This window comes from Amblyomma americanum, chromosome 3 (assembly GCF_052857255.1).
Source record: "Amblyomma americanum isolate KBUSLIRL-KWMA chromosome 3, ASM5285725v1, whole genome shotgun sequence".
Classification (NCBI taxonomy): domain Eukaryota; kingdom Metazoa; phylum Arthropoda; class Arachnida; order Ixodida; family Ixodidae; genus Amblyomma; species Amblyomma americanum.
Window position 1 is genome coordinate 181,664,201 of NC_135499.1, and position 19,491 is coordinate 181,683,691.

Below are 19,491 nucleotides of genomic sequence, written 5' to 3' on the forward strand. Positions count from 1 at the left end.
TCTAACTTCTCAGCAAAGGGCTGTCCCTGGAGCTTACTCGTGACACTAATTGGAGCGTAGCAGCATAAACGCAACACACATTCCATACCTGTACTCGGAGTTACTGAACACTCCTCCTGACATCAGTATTTTGCACCACCCCAGTTATCGCTGAACTTTGCATTACCACAAGGGTAAACATATCAGGTGAATTTTTCCGGCTGCAGCACCTTGCTGCTGCCTGCTTCCACTGCATATGTAGTTTGATGAGTGAATTGTCTATTCCATGCTCAATGACAAATGAGCTGAAGACTGAGCCAAGCTTTGGGCTGTAACTAGGTGCATTTTTGCGTTGCATAGTGTTGCATGGGATCTACCAAAAAATATGGATTGTGGTATGTTATGCTTGATAACTGTCACATACAAGCCGTGGCTTTACAGAAAACTTACTGATAAGATCAAAAGTATGACGACTGCGCAGTATCATTTGGGCCGACTGAAAGCTTGGCCAAATGCAGCGATTAAGCAAAAAATATATATATATATTATGGCTGCCACAGCACTTGCACTGTCTATTGGCAGGGCATACATAAGTTAGCATATTAGCTAATGGCACAAACACGTGCCTTTATTTGCAATGGAGGAACACTTTATTGAGCATTCAATGAATAGATTGATCTGTACATTGCATATGGTCCAGTTATACACATTCAAATACTTAAATCTTAGAAACTATGCAGTGAAACACTGCACACTCGGAGTAAGCCTGAAGCGACCTTAATACAATGCTCATCTCTCGCAGCATTGCCTTCAGTGGTGACATCTGCTAATAGCCAGAAATAATACATGGTCAACATTTTTAGTTTCTTAGCTGTCAGGAACTCGTTCACATTTGCTGTCTGCAAATATATCTGCAAGCACACTTAATAAATACTATATATAAGGCACACATTACAAGTAGCTTGGATATGTCAAGGTAGCTAGATTTGCAAGATATTTGGCAATCATATTTTCTTGCTGACAGCACATCCAGGTGATGCATGTGGGAGTGTAAAAGCCATAGGTATGGTCGGTCTAATGGCGGTTGCATTAAATGTTGACTTCTACTCGTTTGAAGTCACTCTCTGCCCAGCTGCTATCAATATAAGTTGCTGGCACATTTACATTACTCACTAGTTAATAATTAAGTAGCAGCTCTAGAAGTCAGAAGACACTCTATTTACTTTTTTTTTTTTTACTGTGACAGTTGAGTCAAGCTACTGTCCTGGTTTTGATATGCAGTATCAAGCTTATGGCAATGGAAAAATGTGCTTAAAGATTCATGAAACTGATTGCTACAAACTGATGAAATGAATCACATTTATTGGTGCCTGATTGTATTGACCATATTGGAACTGAAAGCATCTGAAAGCATAACTCAATTTCTCATCAGTCATTTCAGCACTTTGTGGGGCCCTCTGCAAATAGATCTTTACCATAACAAAACAGTCTGGCAGTATTGATGGCATGCAGAGTAGGGGTACTGAATTTGTGCTAAGCATAAGTGCAACACCTGCAGACATCAGGAATTGTGCTGCTCATGCCTGGTACAACTGTAGGACTTGTTGCCTAGGTTTAAATTGAATTCCCTAGCAGGTAGGAACGGCAAGGCACAGCACTGGCTAATGTGTGCACACTCATCACTCACTTCATTACCTTTTAACTTCTTTCATTTATTCAGCATCTTCCATGCACAGACCTACTTCTCATGTTGCAACTTGCATATGTTAAGGTCACTCCAGTTTCATGATATAGTAACTTCCCGTGCACAAAAATTCATTCATGTTTTTCTCATGTGCTGAGCTGTCGAGAAAAACTCACGCTTAAATTTAACGTGTTCATAGCACACTGCATGAACACAAGCTGAAACAAACGACGAACAACAGAGACACGCTTGCAAGTGAAATGTTTTCGGCTTCAACATGGTCTGTGTGATGCATGCCTGAAGGCCTGATTACAGCGAGTATGTAACATTTTTCAGGCAGTATTAATCAGTACTGCTGATGCGGATATGTGGAAGCCAAACCAACTAATGCAGCGGCTGTCGCTTGAGACACATGGCTAGAAATTGTCTTGTATTTGTTCAGAGACATGAAACAAAAGTTTTTTTGTTTTTTTCCACATGGGATGTCGATTTCATGAACATTTGGACCTTAAAATTTAAGCATATCTGAAATTTCAGCATTTTGTCTTTCATTCGTGGAAGCGGATTTTAGGTAACTGATTCACATGGAGCTTTTGAATTAACAAGAGAAAAACCGGTTTCTTCAATGTCGACTTGTTCCTTTCAGCATTTGTTCCCTTCATTACCGCTCGACAAGGTGGCTTCACTGCATAGTGAGTGTTTGTGCAGCGAAGCCAGCTTGCCGTTCTTGCTTTCTTTTTTTTCTTTAAGGCGACACGAATTTGCCAGCTTGCAAAATATAAAACGCTGCGTTTGTCTCTTCGCGCTTGGTTTATACTTGGTGGGCTTCTTCACTTTTATTGGACGCATTGTTGCTTAACAAGGCGGCCGAAGTGGAGCGGGGAATGCAGCGAAAGGGAATGCAGGGGGGCTGCAGAACTGCCACATTTCCTATATGTGTTTCTTTTACGATTGTACCGGCTGGCTTGTAATGTTCCGCGGCAAGTGTGCATGCTGTCATTGCGTTCGCGCGCACCGCAGCGAACGAAATAGCGCCGCCACTCGAGAATCAGTCCATCAGCCGCCACTGCTGACCGCGTCTGCTTGGTTGACGGCCAGTCATTCGCGACGGCGTGGCCGCATTCGACACATTTGCCTCGCGCGCTCTCCCACACGCGCGAGGGGCCAACAGAACGGGCTGACGTCACGAAGCACCGGCGCCTATGAGCACGCTAAAGGCATTGCATCTCTGTGTTGCCGAGGTCACACGTTGGCGCCACCCCGGGATGCCGTCGTCGCTCGTCCCAGACCCCGAGCTGGACGTCAGAGCTTGTGATGCAGCCCCGACTTCTTGATCATTTCCAGTATCCTGGGCCAGGGAGCCTCCGGGTAGAAACCTGAGAGAAGAGACGCGCAACTTGGCCATTGAGCAGCCCTCGCTATGTTGGTGCTGCGACGATTTGACCTAGGTCCACACTGCGGCAGTGGCTGCCGTAGTGACGTCATCTTGGCGTCTTTACCCATAGGAACTTGATAAGAGATCATTGAGGCTAGCTGCAGTAGCCGCATGTTCGCGTCTGTGTTCGCTTTCGGGGGCGGATTTCGTTAACGCAGGTGGATCTTTTCCCTGAGCAATTCTCCCCACGTATGCCTTCAAATTATTAACCATTCTTGAAGTCGGCCGGCTATGGAAATAGGGCGTGCTTTCCAAGTTATTTATGGTTGCTCTTTAAGCGTATCTCGTTGCTGCAGTGCATAACGCGCTGCACGATGATCGTCGGAGCAGCGGTGGATGATTTTTCCTCGCGTCATGGGTGCAAGATCAGCGACTATCGTTCGATGGGTGGCTTCTGTTATTGCGTTTTGGCACCGAGAGTTTCATGAACAACATTTTTTTTTTTTCAGGAGTAAATTGCTCCCTCTGTACATTGCACCTTTCTATAATCAGTGTTCTGTTTGCGGTTGCTGCCAGCAAAGCAGCTGCATATATGCATAGCCGAACTAACGCGTTTTTTATTATTCTTTGACCTGACCCCACTTCAATGGAGTACACTCATGCAATGCATGTGATCGCTGCGTTTAATGCCAAGTTTGGTCACAGGGCAGTACGATTCTGAATATTAAGCCTCGCTTGTGCAGTTCTAAATTAAGTACTGGCCTAGAGAACGCAGTCTGGCGCTGTATTGTATGTTGCTTTTCCAAGCTCATGGCAACCGATGCCGGGTTTTAAACACTCAAGTATCGCTTTTACAAAACATCCATCTAATTATCTTTGACGTCAAAAAAAAAAATTCCCTCTTAATGGTGAGGTGCGCCGCTTTAATTAATTGTAATCGGAAAGATGTGTTCTGCACCTGTTCTTTTCCTCATCTTTCTGCTACTTTCGACCATGCCCGCTGTGCTGTTCGTTACACGGTCACAGGAGACGATCGCGGTGTGGCGTCACTTGTCACCTGCTGTTCAGTGTTGGGCTCGCAAGGAAGCTCGTGTCCGAAGTAAGTGTACCTTTGTGGAAGTTCCTGCTGTCCCTGGGCGGCATCGCGGTGGCGGGCCCCTGCGCGCACAGCATGCCGTACACGCGGATGCCCGGGATGTTGGCGTACGGCGGCGTGGTGTGTCGCACGGGCCCCAGCAGCCTCGATCCGGTCGGACAGCGGCACACCAGCAGGTAGTGGGCGCGTCCCGTGCGGGTGCTCTGCAGCGCCAGCAGCTGCCAGTCGCGGGGCTCCTGGCACCTCCGCACTGACAGCACCGGCTCACACACCTGCAAGCCGGGTGCCAGTCACTGCACTTACTGCACCGTAACGCGCGCGACGGAGCTCACTTCACGAAGCTGTTCGACTCCGTCCCGGTGGTACTTTTCGAAAGTTGTCTATTTAGCGCTAATCGGAAGAGTGAGGTTCCTTGAGGCGTCTCCATAAATGTTCAGGAAAGAGACGTTCGCTAACTGCGACCTATACGTACAGAGCGCGCAAAGAGTATATTGGCCTTTGGTTTTGCTTCTGGAGAGGTGCTCTTGCTGCACCCATAGTTGGAGCTCCAGGGGTGGGAGGACGACGGTTCCTCTCACCCTCGAGACATCCGCAACGCGGGCGAATTGAAAGGAGTCACAGTGCGCGCCGAAGAGTACCTAAACCCAGTGGCCTGTGTATTTTCGGAGCTTTATAGGTGATCCCCGCGTGCGTACCCAAGAAGCTCGCATGTTTCGCGCGTACAGGCGGCCTGCGTACCGCGGCGGCGCGGTTTGCAGTTGCAGAGCACGTACCTTGATGAGGTTGAAGGTTCCCTGTCTGTCGTTGGAGACGAGCTTGATGGTGTGCTCGTCCAGCTCGGCCGAATCCGAGCACGGCTCGGCAAAGGCCGCCGGGCAGGCGCACAGCGGCTGGGTCCGGTTGACGCGCACGTACAGCGCCGAACACACCTGCTGCGCCGCGCACTCCGGCAGGGCGCCGCCACCGCGCACCGCCACCGCTCCGCGCCGCTCCCACGGTCGGTGACGCTGTGCCTGCGCCCGAAGCGGGACGGCGCGCTGTTGAGGGTACACTGTGCATCTGTCCGGGGGGGAGTGACCGAGGCACTTTCCCGACGGGGATATGCTTCCGGCATGATTCTTGAACGGCAGAGCAACTACAAAGCCCATGGAAGGAACAACGTGGCTCTGCTATAATCGGATACAACTCAAGAACTAAGCATCATATACCCCTCAAATGTGGCCCTCCAGCCAATGGCGTGGGCCGGTTGCCGTGGCCTCCCGGTTAATCTCATTTCACGGAGGCACTTACCAGCCACCTACGAGTTCACGCCAGGGGATCAACCGCGACGTCATGAGAACCAGGCGACGCCATTGGCTAGAGGTCGTTCTATGAGGTGCATCCGCCGCGGCGTTCTTGAGTCGGATCCGCCTGTAGTTCTCTAGCTCTGCGGAGCGGTAGAGTCCCCACACGAAACCCGCTGTACCGCGTGCGGCGGATTGCTTCGGTTGCCGCGCGCGATGCGTGGACCCTCCTGACAGAAAGGCGTTATATATGCGGAGGCGTGTTGGAGGGCCTTTTCAGCCTTTTCACGTCGGTTCCGCATTCGGGTGCGGTGCGGCATGGCGTGGCCCCCAGGAATCTCGAATCAAGGCTGTCGAGCTGTCCCCGTCTGACGAGGGCAGAGGCGGTACGCAACGATTGTGGATAGTTCAGGGGGATGATTCAGGCCACCCGAGCGCAGGAACCTCACTACAGATGCGTCCATTGGAACGTGAATATTTTTACAGAAATTTGTAGGAAGGGAAGAACGTCAACGAAATCAGCACTGGCTTTGTCAAGACGCTTTTGTCAAGACGACGGTTGCCTAGCGAGACTTACGTCTCGGGTATAGCCCATAAAGAGAAGGATCCTTGAAGGAAACCAGTGGCGCAGCAATGGGAGAGGCAATCTCAGTGACTGCGGTAAAACTGGCGATGGATGGGGACCCCTCCGGTCCGTGGGTAATTGTTTTGCCATCGTGAAGAAATCATTCGTCGAAGACTTCTTCGCACACCTCAAACTCTATTGAACCGACCATCGAGATGTGAAACGAGTAGCGGTCATGCCGTTTCTCGACTTGCTAGTGAAGCGATCAGGAAGCCCACGTTCTCTCTCTATACAGTAAGACACAACGCTACCAACGAGCATAAATATCAAATCATATCACCCGACATCAGCCGAAGGACGATTGCGTCCTGGTTGATCTGCTGAGCAACGGCTACACAAAAAGCTTTATCCGACGGGCGGTCCGGCGGCTTGACAGCAAGCCGAACATGGAGAATACCAAGATCAGCAACAACAAAAAAAACCACATGACCATCCATTGCGTCCAGATATGTCATAAGCATTCGTCGATCCTCGAGCGCTTTATGCCACGTCCGAAATACCGTGCACATAAAGAACGAGCGTCCGGCATCGCCTATAAATTTTCTGTGCTGACTGAACCGCCAGCTACGTCGATGGCGAAACGGGAGAATTTTTCAAAAAGGCTTCGCCAGCGCGGGAACATTGTCCGCAACTGTGACCGCGGGCGCAGTGCGATCGCAAAGCATTCCGGGGACTCAGGTCACCGCATCGCTTTTCAGGACAGCAGGACCACGGATTCGTTCGCATTTCACGAGTGGCCGCGCAGGGCACACGGGGGTTAACAGCAACGCGAGGAATCAGGTCCCCGGTACGTGTCCGTTCGTTTGTTTGTTTGTTTGTTTGATTGATTTTCTTAACTACGGCGAACCCTTTCTGGTTATCAAGCACAGCCGCGGCGCTTTCTGGTAACGAGGCTTTCTGTGTACCCAGGATCACCGGACCAGCTCCAAGTTCTTTCCTGCTTTCTTTCGCGTGTTTGCACTTTCCGATCGTCACAGAGCAAGCACGCCATCTCTGGTTTGCAGGGACGAAGGAAGTGACCGCAACGATGACCACAGCATTTACTTGCTCTTTTTTTTTTCTTTCCGGCCGACCCTTAACCGGCTGCAATTCTGCGCGGGCGCTGCAGGATAGCCTTGGCTCTTTAACCGTTATATATGTACGGTTGTGCGGGCCGAACTGTTCCGAGAGCCGTTTCTCTCTCTTCTGTCGTTGAGAGCGCCCTCGTTATCCTCCTCCGATGCCCTTGGCTGGGTTTCGCGGTTTCACCCAAGCTGACCGGTCAGCCCCTTCCCTTTTCAAACATCACACTTCGGGGAACAGCACGCGGAAGGGAACCGCGCCGCATGACCGCCGAGGCATTTTCCGTTCTCTGCGGCCGCGACTGCGCCTGTAAACGTTCTCCCCCGCCGTTGCGCCGCGCATTTTCGGGGGGTAGCGGAAACGAGCGCCTTGCATGCTTTCGGCGCTGGTTGCCTTTTCAGGCGCGGTGCTTTCTTCCCACCGTAAGCGCGCGCACGCGTTCTGCGATCTCGACCATTGTGCCGCTGTCGCCTGCTGCTGCCGTTCTAAAAATCTCGCGCGGGGCGGAAGCGCGCGGGGGCTGATGGGCAGATAGCGGTGAGACGCGGAGCGGTCAGCGGCGGCGACTGCCACGCTCGGAGAAGCAGCGGTCGCTTCTGGTCTTTTCGCGGTTTGCCATCGCGCTGCTGGCAAGCCGTTGGGTTAAGCCGCGAGGAATGGAGCGCGCTGCGCGTCCGACACCCGTTGCTGAAAGTATACGAACGCTGAGAGGGAGAGGGCCCCTAGCTCTCCACAGACTTTACTTCCAAAAGGCTAAGAACAGGTCACGGTCGAAAAGCTAGAATGTTAGCTTGAGGGAGTCAGTGTCTTTGTAAAATAAAAAAAAGTGACACGACGGTTATCACTGGTTCATGCGAGATTCAGCGACAGCTATTAAGGTATTTACACATTATGATACGTTGAGGCAGACAGTTTGAGAGCGCCCTCACATCTGTACAGTTCTAGGGCGCTCTTTTCAGTTTTCCACACATAGTCGGTTTTCGTCTAGGTCTGCACTGCAGTACGCCGTTCTAGAAGCGCGGCGCCACCAGTTACTCTCTCCTCGGGCGGCGTGTTTCGCAGCAGCTGTCGCAGATGGACCGTGCTCCATTCCTCCGCCATCGCCATATCCTCCCTCCTCCTTCCACGGTAAACACGTGCGGGTTAGTTACCGTGGTACGTCCTCCTGCACTCTCGCCATAACTTCCTCCTCCTAGGGTAACTACCCTCCGGTTGGTGCCCATGGCAGCCACGTGTCGGTTGCGCCTCCTCGTGCTCTCGCCGTACCCTCCTCCTTCTAGGGTAACCATCCCCCGGATGGTTCCTGTGGTAATCGCCCACCGGATACAAATCTCTCCGCTCACGTCATACCTTTCTCCTTGCAAGGTAACCAGTTTTCGGGGATATGATGGCCGTAGCTGGTACAGGACCTGGTTGATGTGTGGGAGAGTCCTTAAGTCCTGCATTGTGCGTAACTCCCCTGCTGCTGGATGATGATGATGATGATAGTCTAGTAAATTCACGTCTAGAGTTCCCCTTGCGTTCTCCGGCGATTGGATGTCATGCAACAGAAAGTGCGTTGTCGACGCAGATGAATTGCAGTCAAAAAGATGGGGGGGGGGGGGGGGGGGGGGGGGGTAGCGCAAGAAGAGAGACATGGCACATTCATGCCTGTTTGGTAAAACCGCCATTCGTTTGCGGCACTCTCGCCGCCGGGACGTCTCGAGGACCGGTAGTCTTCCCGCCGATGTATCTCTCCCAGCGCACGCGACGTCGTCGTCTCTCTCGCGAATACGTTTTCACGCTGTCGTCGCATCTCCGTGGGAAAGCGGCCCCGAGGAGACGCGCGCTGGCTCCCGCTTGTTTCACCGCCGCCGCAGTTTCAGTCTACAGCCCCAGGGAGGGAGGGAGCGCTTGGCCGGCTGCATGGGAACCCGGTACTGTGCTGCGTGCAGTCCCGCTATCCGTCTTCGGCGTGCTTCCCAAACGGCGGCGAGAGCGAGGGAGGGCCTGCTCTGGTCATCCGTCTTGCATCGACGTTTGTAGCCGGAGAGAGAGGGGGATAATATGAGTCAGCACGCGACGTCCGGTGGCGGTCACCAGTGCGTGTGGCCACCGGTGTCATCCTTCATCCAGCATAGTCGTGCTGCACGACTGCTGTGCTTGCTTTCGACTTGTTTTCCTCGCTCGCCCCGCTAATTTGCGTTCCCCGGTTATATGCGTCGCAGGTTGTAACGGCCCCCTAAGAGACATGGCGCTGGAGCACTTCCAGTCGTCCCTCGTTAATACGACCCCCCGTTAATGTTGGAGACGAATTATGGGCAATTCCAATGCAATCACGCCTCGTTAATATGGAAACTCGCTGTCCGGAAAATGGACAGAGGGAAAATGCACACTGCCCATTGGGGTCCGTGTATTTTTGTCGCGTTATTACGGACAGCAGTGATTAAAAAAAAAAAAACTACCATCCCAAACGGATGTCTCCATCCCTACATTTTGAGAGCAGACCGCGAGAGTAATGCGATGGAAAATTTCAAATTCACCGATTGAGGTCCTGTCCTTTTCAGGTTTTACGCTTTAAAGTGCAACGTTGCCAAGTCAACGCCCCCTTACCATTTGCCACACTGCATGAATGGCTGCGAAGAGAACTCTCTGTATACGTTATGCTACATAGCAAGCGTGTTCAGCAGCTGCCAACCGGCTGAGTCGTGGGGTGTAAGCAGTTGTATTAAGGGTTAGGTCATCCAGCCATGAAGCGTATCACACATATAGATCACTAGGCGCATGAAGCTGCAGCGCATTATTTCAGGCATAATGGAGACCAGAATAATGGGCTAGGGTCTCCCAAAATTGTGTCTGATTTCAACTTCGCTGACCACCACTGCGCGCAGAAGCAGACGTTAATCATAGCGTGTGTTTTTTTTTTCTTTTCTGATTATATTTCCTTCGCGATTCTTTAATACGTACGATTCGCTTTACGGACAGTTGCTCGGGAACCAACCAAACTGTCCATATTATCGAGACACGACTGTACTCCGAGGATGTTCGAATTTGTCGAACGCTATAAAACGACGATCGCGGCCTGACAGCGCGACGGTTCCCGTGCTCATTCCTCGTTCGGATTTGAATTTACAACAGCGCACCGTTCTGTATGGCGACCCTCGTGTCGCGGGAGCCCCGACAGCTGAGCGTGTGGCGCGCTGCTCGAACTCGCAGAGCTCATGCGTATCTAAGCGGCGCTACCGCGGTCTCTCGCCGCTGTCCCCGCGGCGGTGTCAGTGGCCACGGTGTCTCTCGGCGGCGGCCCCACCGGCGAGGAAAGGGAGTCGTGCCCGCGGTGATCCGTGGACCGAGGACGCTCCCGACGTCGCATGTGCGTGCACACGGCTGCTGCCGTGACCGCGAGTGGCGGCATAGCCGATCCATGGGACCGTGGCACGCCCGCGTCACGTCAGCGCGCCTCCGTTCCCTGCCGCTGCGTCCCGCATTGTGCTCGGAGGCTCTCTTCTCGTGGCTGTCTTTGCTTTTCCGCCGAGTAGAAAGAACCGCGGAGGACGGGCCCTGTTCTGGTGTTGAATCGGGCGAAGACGGCCGGTGGCCTCAGTGCGCGCTATTACGCGGTAGGGACGTGAACGTGGTCGGGTGTGCTGTGCCCGACGTCCGTATACTTGTGGGCTCTGTGTTCATACCAGCCATCGTTTCGCGAGGAGAGAACGCACAACTCCGAGGCTTGTCCGTCCATTGGCTCGTGACTGGTCATGAACAGACACTCTCGCTCGGTCTTTTTTTTTTTTTTGACGATGTCGCATTAAGACGCTGACGGTGCGTGAAATGAGAAAAGTGGTCGTGTGTGCTTTGTGCACACCAGTTCCGCTGCTTCACAGTTATCGGCTTACGTAATAGTCGACGTATTGCAGTCTAGTTTGTTTTCACGGCGTCTGTGGCTTGTAGGACGTTCTGAGGTGGAATAAGCGTCAATTTATCATAGCTCTCGCTGTTATTCCACAAACGCGCGTTTATACGAAGCCCTGTATGTACAACCATAGGGGTCTGCATATACCGTCCAGCTAAGGTTCTGAAAGCTTTACTGCACCCTGAATGTTCCTTCGGGCCAGAAGGTTGTTTTTCTTGTACTTCCAGTTTACGGAGTGGGAGTTGCAGACGTTACCGTCGCATGACGCTACAATGACGCTACAACATGACGTCGCATGACGCTACAACAGCGCTACAATGTTTCTTTGGCCATGTCCTCGTTCGCAGGTAACCCTGGAAAAGACTCTAGGCCGCACTCACAACGTGGTATTACCACCAGTGCTCTGAAAAAAAAAAAAAAATCAGCCACACTGCGGGAGCGTTTAGTTTTGTTTTTCTCGAAACGGTACCTGCGCGCACCAGTATGCAAATCAGAACTCGTGCTCTGCTGCCCGCAGCCGTTTCGAATTTTGTATATCCCTGTGCTGTGACGGAAATACACACACACCCGCCGTGGTATAGCTAAGTGGCTATGTGGCCTTCGTCGTGGCCTTATCGTTTCGATAAGTGATAAATACAAGAACGCCCGTATGCTGTGAGTGGCGGATTTTAGGTGGGCTAGCTACAACACCCCCCCCCCCCCCCCCTCTTCCATAAGCGAGATATTTTACTAAGAGAACCTTGGAAAAACCCAGTTTTTTCGGCGAAAATGTCCAAGAAATACATAGTTGAAATGGGATCGCCCCCTTCTAAGAGTGACCCGTAAGACCTCCCCTGTATTCTTTGCGCTGTCAGGTTGTTCTCGGCAACCTCACACTATATTCTGTCAGCGCAGGTTAGAGAACGCCAGAGGGTCGAAACGAGCCCGCAGTCTTCCTCTACGGCGTCGCTCATAACCCGTGTGGTGGAGCTCGTGAGACTGCGTACACCACGAGCTCGGCGTATCGTACCGCGAAGGGAAGACACCGCACTGACCTTGGACTGGTGCTGCTCGCTTCCGCCGCTTTGGCCAAGCTTGGCCCAGGCGCCGTCGGCCAGCCACAGAGGGGCGAGGAGTGTCAATATCCCGGCTAGGGCCCAGTGGCTGGCAGGCATCCCTCGTCACGTCGTCACGCGGCCACACCACATAAGGAGGAGCGCTCTCCGCTGCCGCCCGCGTCTACTGTACACTACGGACGGAGGATAACGGCGGCGGACATGAGAACGCAGCGGTCCTTCCCTCGCCCTTGCCGCATCATAGCGCCTCCTCTCTCTCTATTCTCTTTCTCCTCACTCACTGTGCTTGCAGGTTTTGCCACCCGCGTTGCGATGCGGCGGCGCGCTTTTTGAAGCGGACGGCGGTGCGTAACGGGACTTTTCTTTGCCTGCGTGCCGGTGGTATGGGTCGGTTTCCGGCTGTCGCCGCCGAGGGCGCTGCTGGCGCCTGACGTCACGGGTCTCGTTAAGGCGTCGTCGCCGACAGGCCCCGTTGGTTCGCGGCGGGCGTCACCGCATGCGGCGACACGCGCCACCGTCCCGGCGCCCCCTCGCGGCGGGCCGGAAGAAGAACTGGGTCCTCTGTGTACACAGGCAGACACACAGTTCGGCCAGGTGGAATGCGTCGAATTAAGCCCCGCTCTTTTGTTGTCCGCCGGCAGCGCGCCCTATATTTCCCCCCTTGTCCGTGCGAGCCGAAATCGGTTCTGGTGGATGAAGGCGCCGTATTCAGCGCCTGTCGGCCCGCAGGCGCTGATGATGAGGTCTCTCCAGGGACACGTCTCGTCGTTGTTATGACGCGCGCGCCGTCGAAGAGGCCATTTCTTTGCCAAGCACGAAAAACGTATTCTCTCTCGCGCGCGCGCTATCTCCAAGGGGCGAGGAGGCGAGCGGGGGGCGTAGGCTTGTGCCCCAAATTAAACACATTTTCGGCCGCTTCTCACCTGCCCCGGCTGGCTCCTCCTCGGACTTCCCTTAATTGGGTCAGGTGGACAATCCCGCGCTCCCCCGTCGCCTCCATCTCTCTCTCCATCTTCTTCTTTCTTTTGCTGCTGTATTTCATTTTTTCTTTCTTTCTTTTGGTCTCTTTTGCTCCCACCCCCCGAAGGCGTCCCATTTGCCTCGATTGCGTCCCCCCGCGTGCCCCTTCTTTCTTCGTGACTCGGGGGGAATCCGCGAATGCCATTCTGCATCGGATCGCCCGGTGGCCCGGAAAATCGTTGCGCGCCCCAGGAGCAAGAGCAGGGCCGGCTGTCGACCACGGTTGAGAAAGAAGACGCAGCGCGCCTGTCTTGGCGCCCTTTGCGAAACTCGGCGCCTCTCCCGAAAAATGCCCCAGCGGTAGCAAAATGCATCAAGGTCGACGACGGCCGGCGGCGGCGCGTTTCCGTCGTTCTCGCCGCACGCGCGCGCCAACGCGTTCGCACGAGCCAGCCGCCGAACTTGACCCGTTTTGTGTTGGCGCGCCTCATTACGACGCCGTCGACAGAGACCCCTTTCGCCTCCCTCACGTGCCGTCGCGCGGGTGAGAATGCACGCGATGCTGCCACTGCGGCAGCGCGGATACGTGCGAGTCAGCCCGGTGGCTGACAGGTCCCAATGATCTATTTCCGGGCAACGCGTTTCCTCGTCGTCCATGTAGCCGTTGATGTGTAATAGGGTTTCGAGAATCGGCCAGGTCGTTCTTATCTTTTGTTTTGTTTTTCGTGCTGTTCGTATTGCCGAAGGCGCTCGGACCGAGAAGGCGGTTCCGTAATTTCGCGCGGAATTCCAGTCGGTGGTGTTATTTCGCGCGGAATTCCACTTGAGCGAGACGTCGACGTGGGAAGCATGCGTGGCGGTATAGAACTGTATTCGACTTGATACGGGGGTGGGCAGGCGTGTCATTTGGGCTGGGCCCTTGCGCATAATATACTTGCCTTTGTTGTCCGTAGAAGGCGCGGAGAATTTTTTTGCGATCCAGCTATTTACCTTCTTCATTTCTCTCTCTCTCTCTCTCTCTCTCTACGTGGATAGAAGTCGTCTTGGTCCTGTCTTCTTTCCGTTATTTTTTCGTCGGATCCAAGAGGTCCAGTCGCTTTTCCTGTTCTTTTCCACGTATGCCGGCTACGTCTGGTTTCAGCTTCAAGGGAGGGCACACAGTAAGAAAGCTGCAGATGTCCCGCGCTGACATTTCCTGCTTTGGTTACGAGATCCTGGCCACGTCTCACTCATATTGGGGCTTCTTTTGTGTGTGTGTGTGGAAGCGCTTCTGGCAGTTCATACCTTGTTCCACTTCCGGCTGCGGTGAAATTTTTCACTTCATTAAAAGATTGTCCGGCTGCGTCCCCTGCTAAATAGAGGCCTCTCCCACTGTGTTCTAATAAGCCCTGTTCTGCGCCAGATGGTTGACCCCTCTAGGTATCCGATCCATTACACTGAGCGACCATCGGTTACACACTCTTTGTATCACATGCCCTGCCCGTTCCCATTTTTCCTTGTTCATCTCGGCTAGGATATCACTAACTCGCGTTCGTTTTTTTTTTTTAATCCACGTTTCCCCTTTCTCTCTTCGTAATATGCCCCCTGCTGCGCTGTACGCCATTTAATTTCACCGCAAGATACAACTGTAAGGGATACTGATGAGTTCATATTCGTAGCCCGAGAGTGCTTGCAAAGTTCACTCCGCTCCTTTCTTATGCTCCTGTGTATTTCTTTCTCGACATCTGCGGCTATTACTTGACCTATATAGATGTAGTCCCTCACCTCCTCCAGTGTCTCGCTTCCTACTGTAAGCTATTGCTCCGTTCCTGTGGTCTCATCTGTCTGCACGTTACCTGACACGCAATAATACGCACAGCTGATCCTGGTACACGTGTCGTGTGCATAGCTTTTGTCACGGGTATTGCGGACCCGTATGACCTGGTTTTAGCGACCCCGCGTATTGCATGTGACAGCAGCCCGTGCTCACGAACGGGGGCGTGACAGCGTATTCTACTGTGATCGTCTCTGTTCACGCTCAGAGCACGCGTACTCGAGATACACCGCTTTGCATGCATCATTATGCATTCGAGGGCGGAGACCGTGCCGCGCGGAATGCTGACAACATAGAAGGACTTATTTCGCTTTGTGCGTGCGTGCGTGAGAGCTGAGTGCGATCCGCGTGGCATTACGAAAGAACTAGATTCGTCTGGTTGCGAATTAGGCGTAGAAACTACCCCGTCGAAGCAATGGCAGCACGTGCTTTACGTTTATGGCCACCTTCTAACTTAGCTTAAAAATCTAGCGATGAAACGGCCTGGATTTCACTCAGCTGTCGTAGTCGTCTCTGTTCCACGCGTCATTTGTACCTATTGCCGGAAAATTCCTCTCTATACCTTGAGAAGTGTGCGACTGATTCTAGGCCAACCGTTTTAGCCACGCAAGATACGTGATTGATGAAGGTACACAGAGACTGCAACGTACGGGGCAAATGCTCTTGGAGTAGGGCCTCACACACCGCCTTTATTTTTAAGTTAATCACAACATGTGTTCTTTTCGGCTTAACTAGGAAGGGTGCGACTGATTAGCGTCACTGTAATGTTAAAGAAAGACATCTCTGAGATGGCTACAAGAGAGAGAAGCGCTGCGAGGTTTGAATGAAGGAAAAAAAAAAAAACCCTGTAGTGGTGTTCCACTGAAAACACGTGTGGGGCTCCCTTGTGATCGATGTGCGCCGCTCCGAGAAGAGGTATATAGAATGCGCCTAGCAATTCATTATTTTGCGGTGTGGAAAGACTTGAAACTCTAAATGTGTGTAGTAAGAGAGGGCTGTTTTAGTTCAAAGTAATCAACAAACATCATCCACTCCGTGCACGAAAAAGTTCTGTGTGTTATGGTTTAACTCGGGCCCCTCACCGCAAAAGCTATAGTCGCTGTGACACACGTTCGCGCTCGACCTCTGCGCGTGAGCCTTCCTAATCGTATCGGGAATTTTGGAGGACTAAATTTTAGCAAAGACCTTCGAAAAATAAAGCAATGCACAGGTGACCAAACGACGTGATGCGATAAATCTGCGTTAACAGTTTTGGTCACAAATTTCTCTTTTGCACTGATCGCCTTTCCATTGAGTATTCGAATTTTTTAATTAAATTGCACAGTTGCTTTTTCGTGCCGGTGCTGCGTGGGCTTCTGATGGGTGGAGTCTTCTGCAGGGTGAGGTCGCTGGATAGGTCATTTTTAGTGGCGGGTGTCTGGAGATGCACCCGCCGGAAAATACCTCTGGAGGAAGGACCCTTTACGCACGCACGCACGCACGCACATGCGCGCGCGAATTAAAAAGGAATACAAATAATTTCGCCCTGCCCGTACCACACACGGGGTGGAGAAAGAGAGGCCACGGGTCAGGGGAATGCAAAAAGAAAGAAAAAATTGCCCTCTCATCATGGTGCTGTCATGGTCACTTCTCGCGTGGTGCGACACCCTTCGTCCTGCCCTCACATACTTGGTGTGTCTGAATGCCGCTGCCGAAGGAAATGACCTGATGGCATGGATTAACTGTGCTACGTCCTGTGCGCATCTGCGACGCCCCGAACGCTGCTTCCACACGTTGTGTCCGTTGCCTTGCGTACACAACGGCTCGCCAGCGCTCAGAACCCCTTATATCTATATCGCCGACCTTCTTCCGACGCCTGCAGTGAGCTGATGTTGTCGCACACTGGATTGTTGCTGCTGCTGCTGCCATTGCTTTTCTCGCCCCTTCAACAATAGCACCGCGCATCTCCGATGGGCTAATGCCTTAAGGGTGCTTCCGCTGTTTTATGGCCGCCCCCCTTTTTTTTTTTATCTTCCTTCGCATCGGCGGCCTAGTTGCGAGTGCGAAGCGGGGTCAACAGTAACGTCTCTCTGGCGCGCGTGTATATACAGAGGCAGCTTTCATTGAAGGCGCCGAGCTCAACCCGTTCTCAAAGTAGCGACGCCGCGAGGCGTTGACCGGTATGCAAACGACCAGCAACGGTCCCACGCTACTCATACGTGCCGGCAAATGAACGGCCGGCAGTCGCCTCAACTGATAACCAGCAGCCCTTCTGTGTTCCCCTAATTTTACATCGCCGAACGTGGCGCGACTGTGTACTCGTTGGGAAAGCGGCGAAGGGTGTACTACATTAAGGCGCGGCACTGTGTATAGTTGGGGTCTACGATGAAGATTGCGCGCTCGATAGGTTAGCGCGGTGCTCCCGTTGCGAGCGTGGGGCCGTGCATTTCACACGTGTTTCGCGCGGGACACTCCTGAGGCCGTGCGCGCACGGAATCAGTTGCCCGGGCGCCGTGGTGCACTACAGAGCCCCCCCCCCCCCCCCCCCCCCCCCCCCGCGGCGCATATGCCGTTGACTCTTTAGCATTCAGTAATGCAGGGGCTCCGTGCTAATTTCGTCCTCATCTGTAGTATTCCCTCGTTTCATTGCATATGGTGTGATAAGACGTTCAGCACTGCGTGAGGGACGATTGTAAGCTTCTTACTACGGCGCCGGAAAAGAGAAATAGAGTAGGAAAAGCATTGTGGAACTAAGATTAGCGGCTCAGCGCATTAATCAGCGAGAACTGAGTAATGTGCTTAAGAATGCGATTAACAATGGCGACGGCGGCGAGCCCCGGGCCTCTTCCGTCTGCTGCGAATCGGCCATAGCACTAACATAAATGCAGTTGCGCGCTGTGACGTCATGCTGCGCGCCGCGCCATCTGCGGCCGACCTTGGCTCCACCACCTGCTGCTCCTCGGCCGCTGGCGATGACGCCATACCAGCTGCGCTCCGACTCGTCGCGGGCACTGCGTGTAACCACGCTGGAAGGGCAACGCAAAACAGTTCTCGCTGTAAAACGAGGCAACGGGAATTTCTTTAGGAGGAAGCCCAAGGTACGTTCATAGTATCTACACGCTTTGAAACTTTAGTGCGGAGTGTTTGGCTGCTGCGGCGCCTTCTGCCTCCTCCTCCCGCCGGCGTTTGCGACGTCCTCATTGTTGCGCATACTCTCGAGCGCGAGCCCTGTAGCCGACGCCTGACGGCAGACGGATCGGCATCAGCGGCCGAGGGGCTTCGAGAAGGCTGATGTGGTAGCCGGTGCGTTGCGCCTCCGCTGCTCCGCGCTGTGACGTCATACTTCACCTGACAGGCGGCATCATCTGACATCACCTGACGACAGACCAGCTGGCGCCGACAAAGATATGTAAATTTAATGAAACGGTGCCGGAGAGGTTCGGCTAGAAAGATTGATATCTGGCCTGCTACTCTGCAGTAGGGAAGGGGAGGAGGAGGAGGAGGAGGAGGAGGAGGAGGAGGAGGAGGAGGAGGAGAAGAAGAAGAAGGAAGAGGGCCGTGATAAGTGACTATGTAGTGAGAAGAGAGAGGAGAGTGCACGCACATTTGATGGCATCACAGCAACGAGTCGAGGACCGTGTCACTCAAAAAACAGCCGTGCGCTGCGGACCGGCTCTGCTGAAGCTTTGCTTCGGCAGGCCCCTCACGAACCGTAAGATACACACAGCTCTCGCTGTAAACCGACGAAGGCGCAGCATTCGCGACGTCTGAGGCCGGCCGAACGTCGCTGCATGCCGTTATGCACTCGGTCGTCGCGTGGTTTTTAGAACAACACAGGTGTCGCGAGAGAAGTTTCCCCCGCCGCCTGCGGAATAGAACACCCGTCCAGTCAGTCTTCACTTGCGTGCGCGAACAATTCACGCCGCTCCTCTCTCGCTTCTGGGCCAGGGTCGTAAGGAAATTCTTTCAGCCGACTGTGCAGCGCCTCTTAACACGCAAGCTGTGTCCGGTGATGTTCATCCTCAGTGCTAGAGGGCACATATCACTAAAAGTACAACGCGGAGTACGATGCACCTATACGGCCTATATGTCCAATGTATGGAAGCCAGGATGTTTCTTTTAAGCCAAGTGTTATAGTATTGTAAGGGGGTGAGCATAGAAGCGAATGCCGGAACGGGTCACCGACGTGCCCTGGCGGGAGTCAGACTGGCCCCTCTCCTTGAAAAGCGGGGAAGCGTTTATTATCTTTTCCCTTTCCCCCGTGCAGCTGGGTGCCGCTGAGAAGGCGCCTGCGGTGTCCTTGGCGTCTGCTTCCTTGGGGAATCGTCACACCAAGTAATGATAGCTCATCTCATCTTGAAGGGACTGGCAACGCTGGCGGTGCATGACGAAGCCACGCGTCATTGCCAGGAAGGAAGCAAGCTCCAGCTTCGACGAGGTGTTTCGGGCCTTGGAACCGAACATCACCGGACCCCTTTGCTGCGGTCGATGCGTGTTTGCCTTCGCTCGGCTCAGCCTTGACCCTGTCGCGCGTCCCATCTGTTCGGGGTGCGGTTTTCGGTTAACCGTCGGCTGCGGCCAGGGGGCAAGCGTCGTTTCCCCATTCGCCTCTGTTCCGATGATCGGCGAGTGCGCGCGTCCCTCCCTCCTTCCCTCTGTTTGGCGGCTGAAACGGACCTGGGCAGCAC

The 19,491-nt window shown here is 53.4% G+C and overlaps 2 protein-coding genes across 3 annotated transcripts in view; one reads left to right on the forward strand and one right to left on the reverse strand.

Moving 5' to 3' along the window:
• The window catches only part of LOC144125568 (elongation factor-like GTPase 1), a 128,915-nt gene that overhangs the window by 33,825 nt on the left and 75,599 nt on the right, over nucleotides 1-19,491 (forward strand). The window lies entirely within an intron of this gene.
• dsx-c73A (doublesex cognate 73A) lies at nucleotides 614-13,058 on the reverse strand. Its single transcript, XM_077659064.1, has 4 exons — nucleotides 12,031-13,058; nucleotides 4,908-5,147; nucleotides 4,148-4,406; nucleotides 614-3,039 (listed from the first exon to the last, which is right to left on the reverse strand). Exons 1-4 carry the CDS (start codon nucleotides 12,148-12,150, stop codon nucleotides 2,966-2,968), a joined length of 693 nt encoding a protein of 230 aa, XP_077515190.1. The 5' UTR covers nucleotides 12,151-13,058; the 3' UTR covers nucleotides 614-2,965.

Excerpts from the sequence above, each read along its gene's own strand:
- dsx-c73A (XM_077659064.1), bottom strand. The coding sequence starts at position 12,150 with ATGCCTGCCAGCCACTGGGCCCTAGCCGGGATATTGACACTCCTCGCC. Across the intron at positions 5,148-12,030 it reads GCGAGCAGCACCAGTCCAAG|GCACAGCGTCACCGACCGTG; the intron begins GTCAGTGCGGTG and ends CTTCGGGCGCAG. Across the intron at positions 4,407-4,907 it reads GAACCTTCAACCTCATCAAG|GTGTGTGAGCCGGTGCTGTC; the intron begins GTACGTGCTCTG and ends CCCGGCTTGCAG.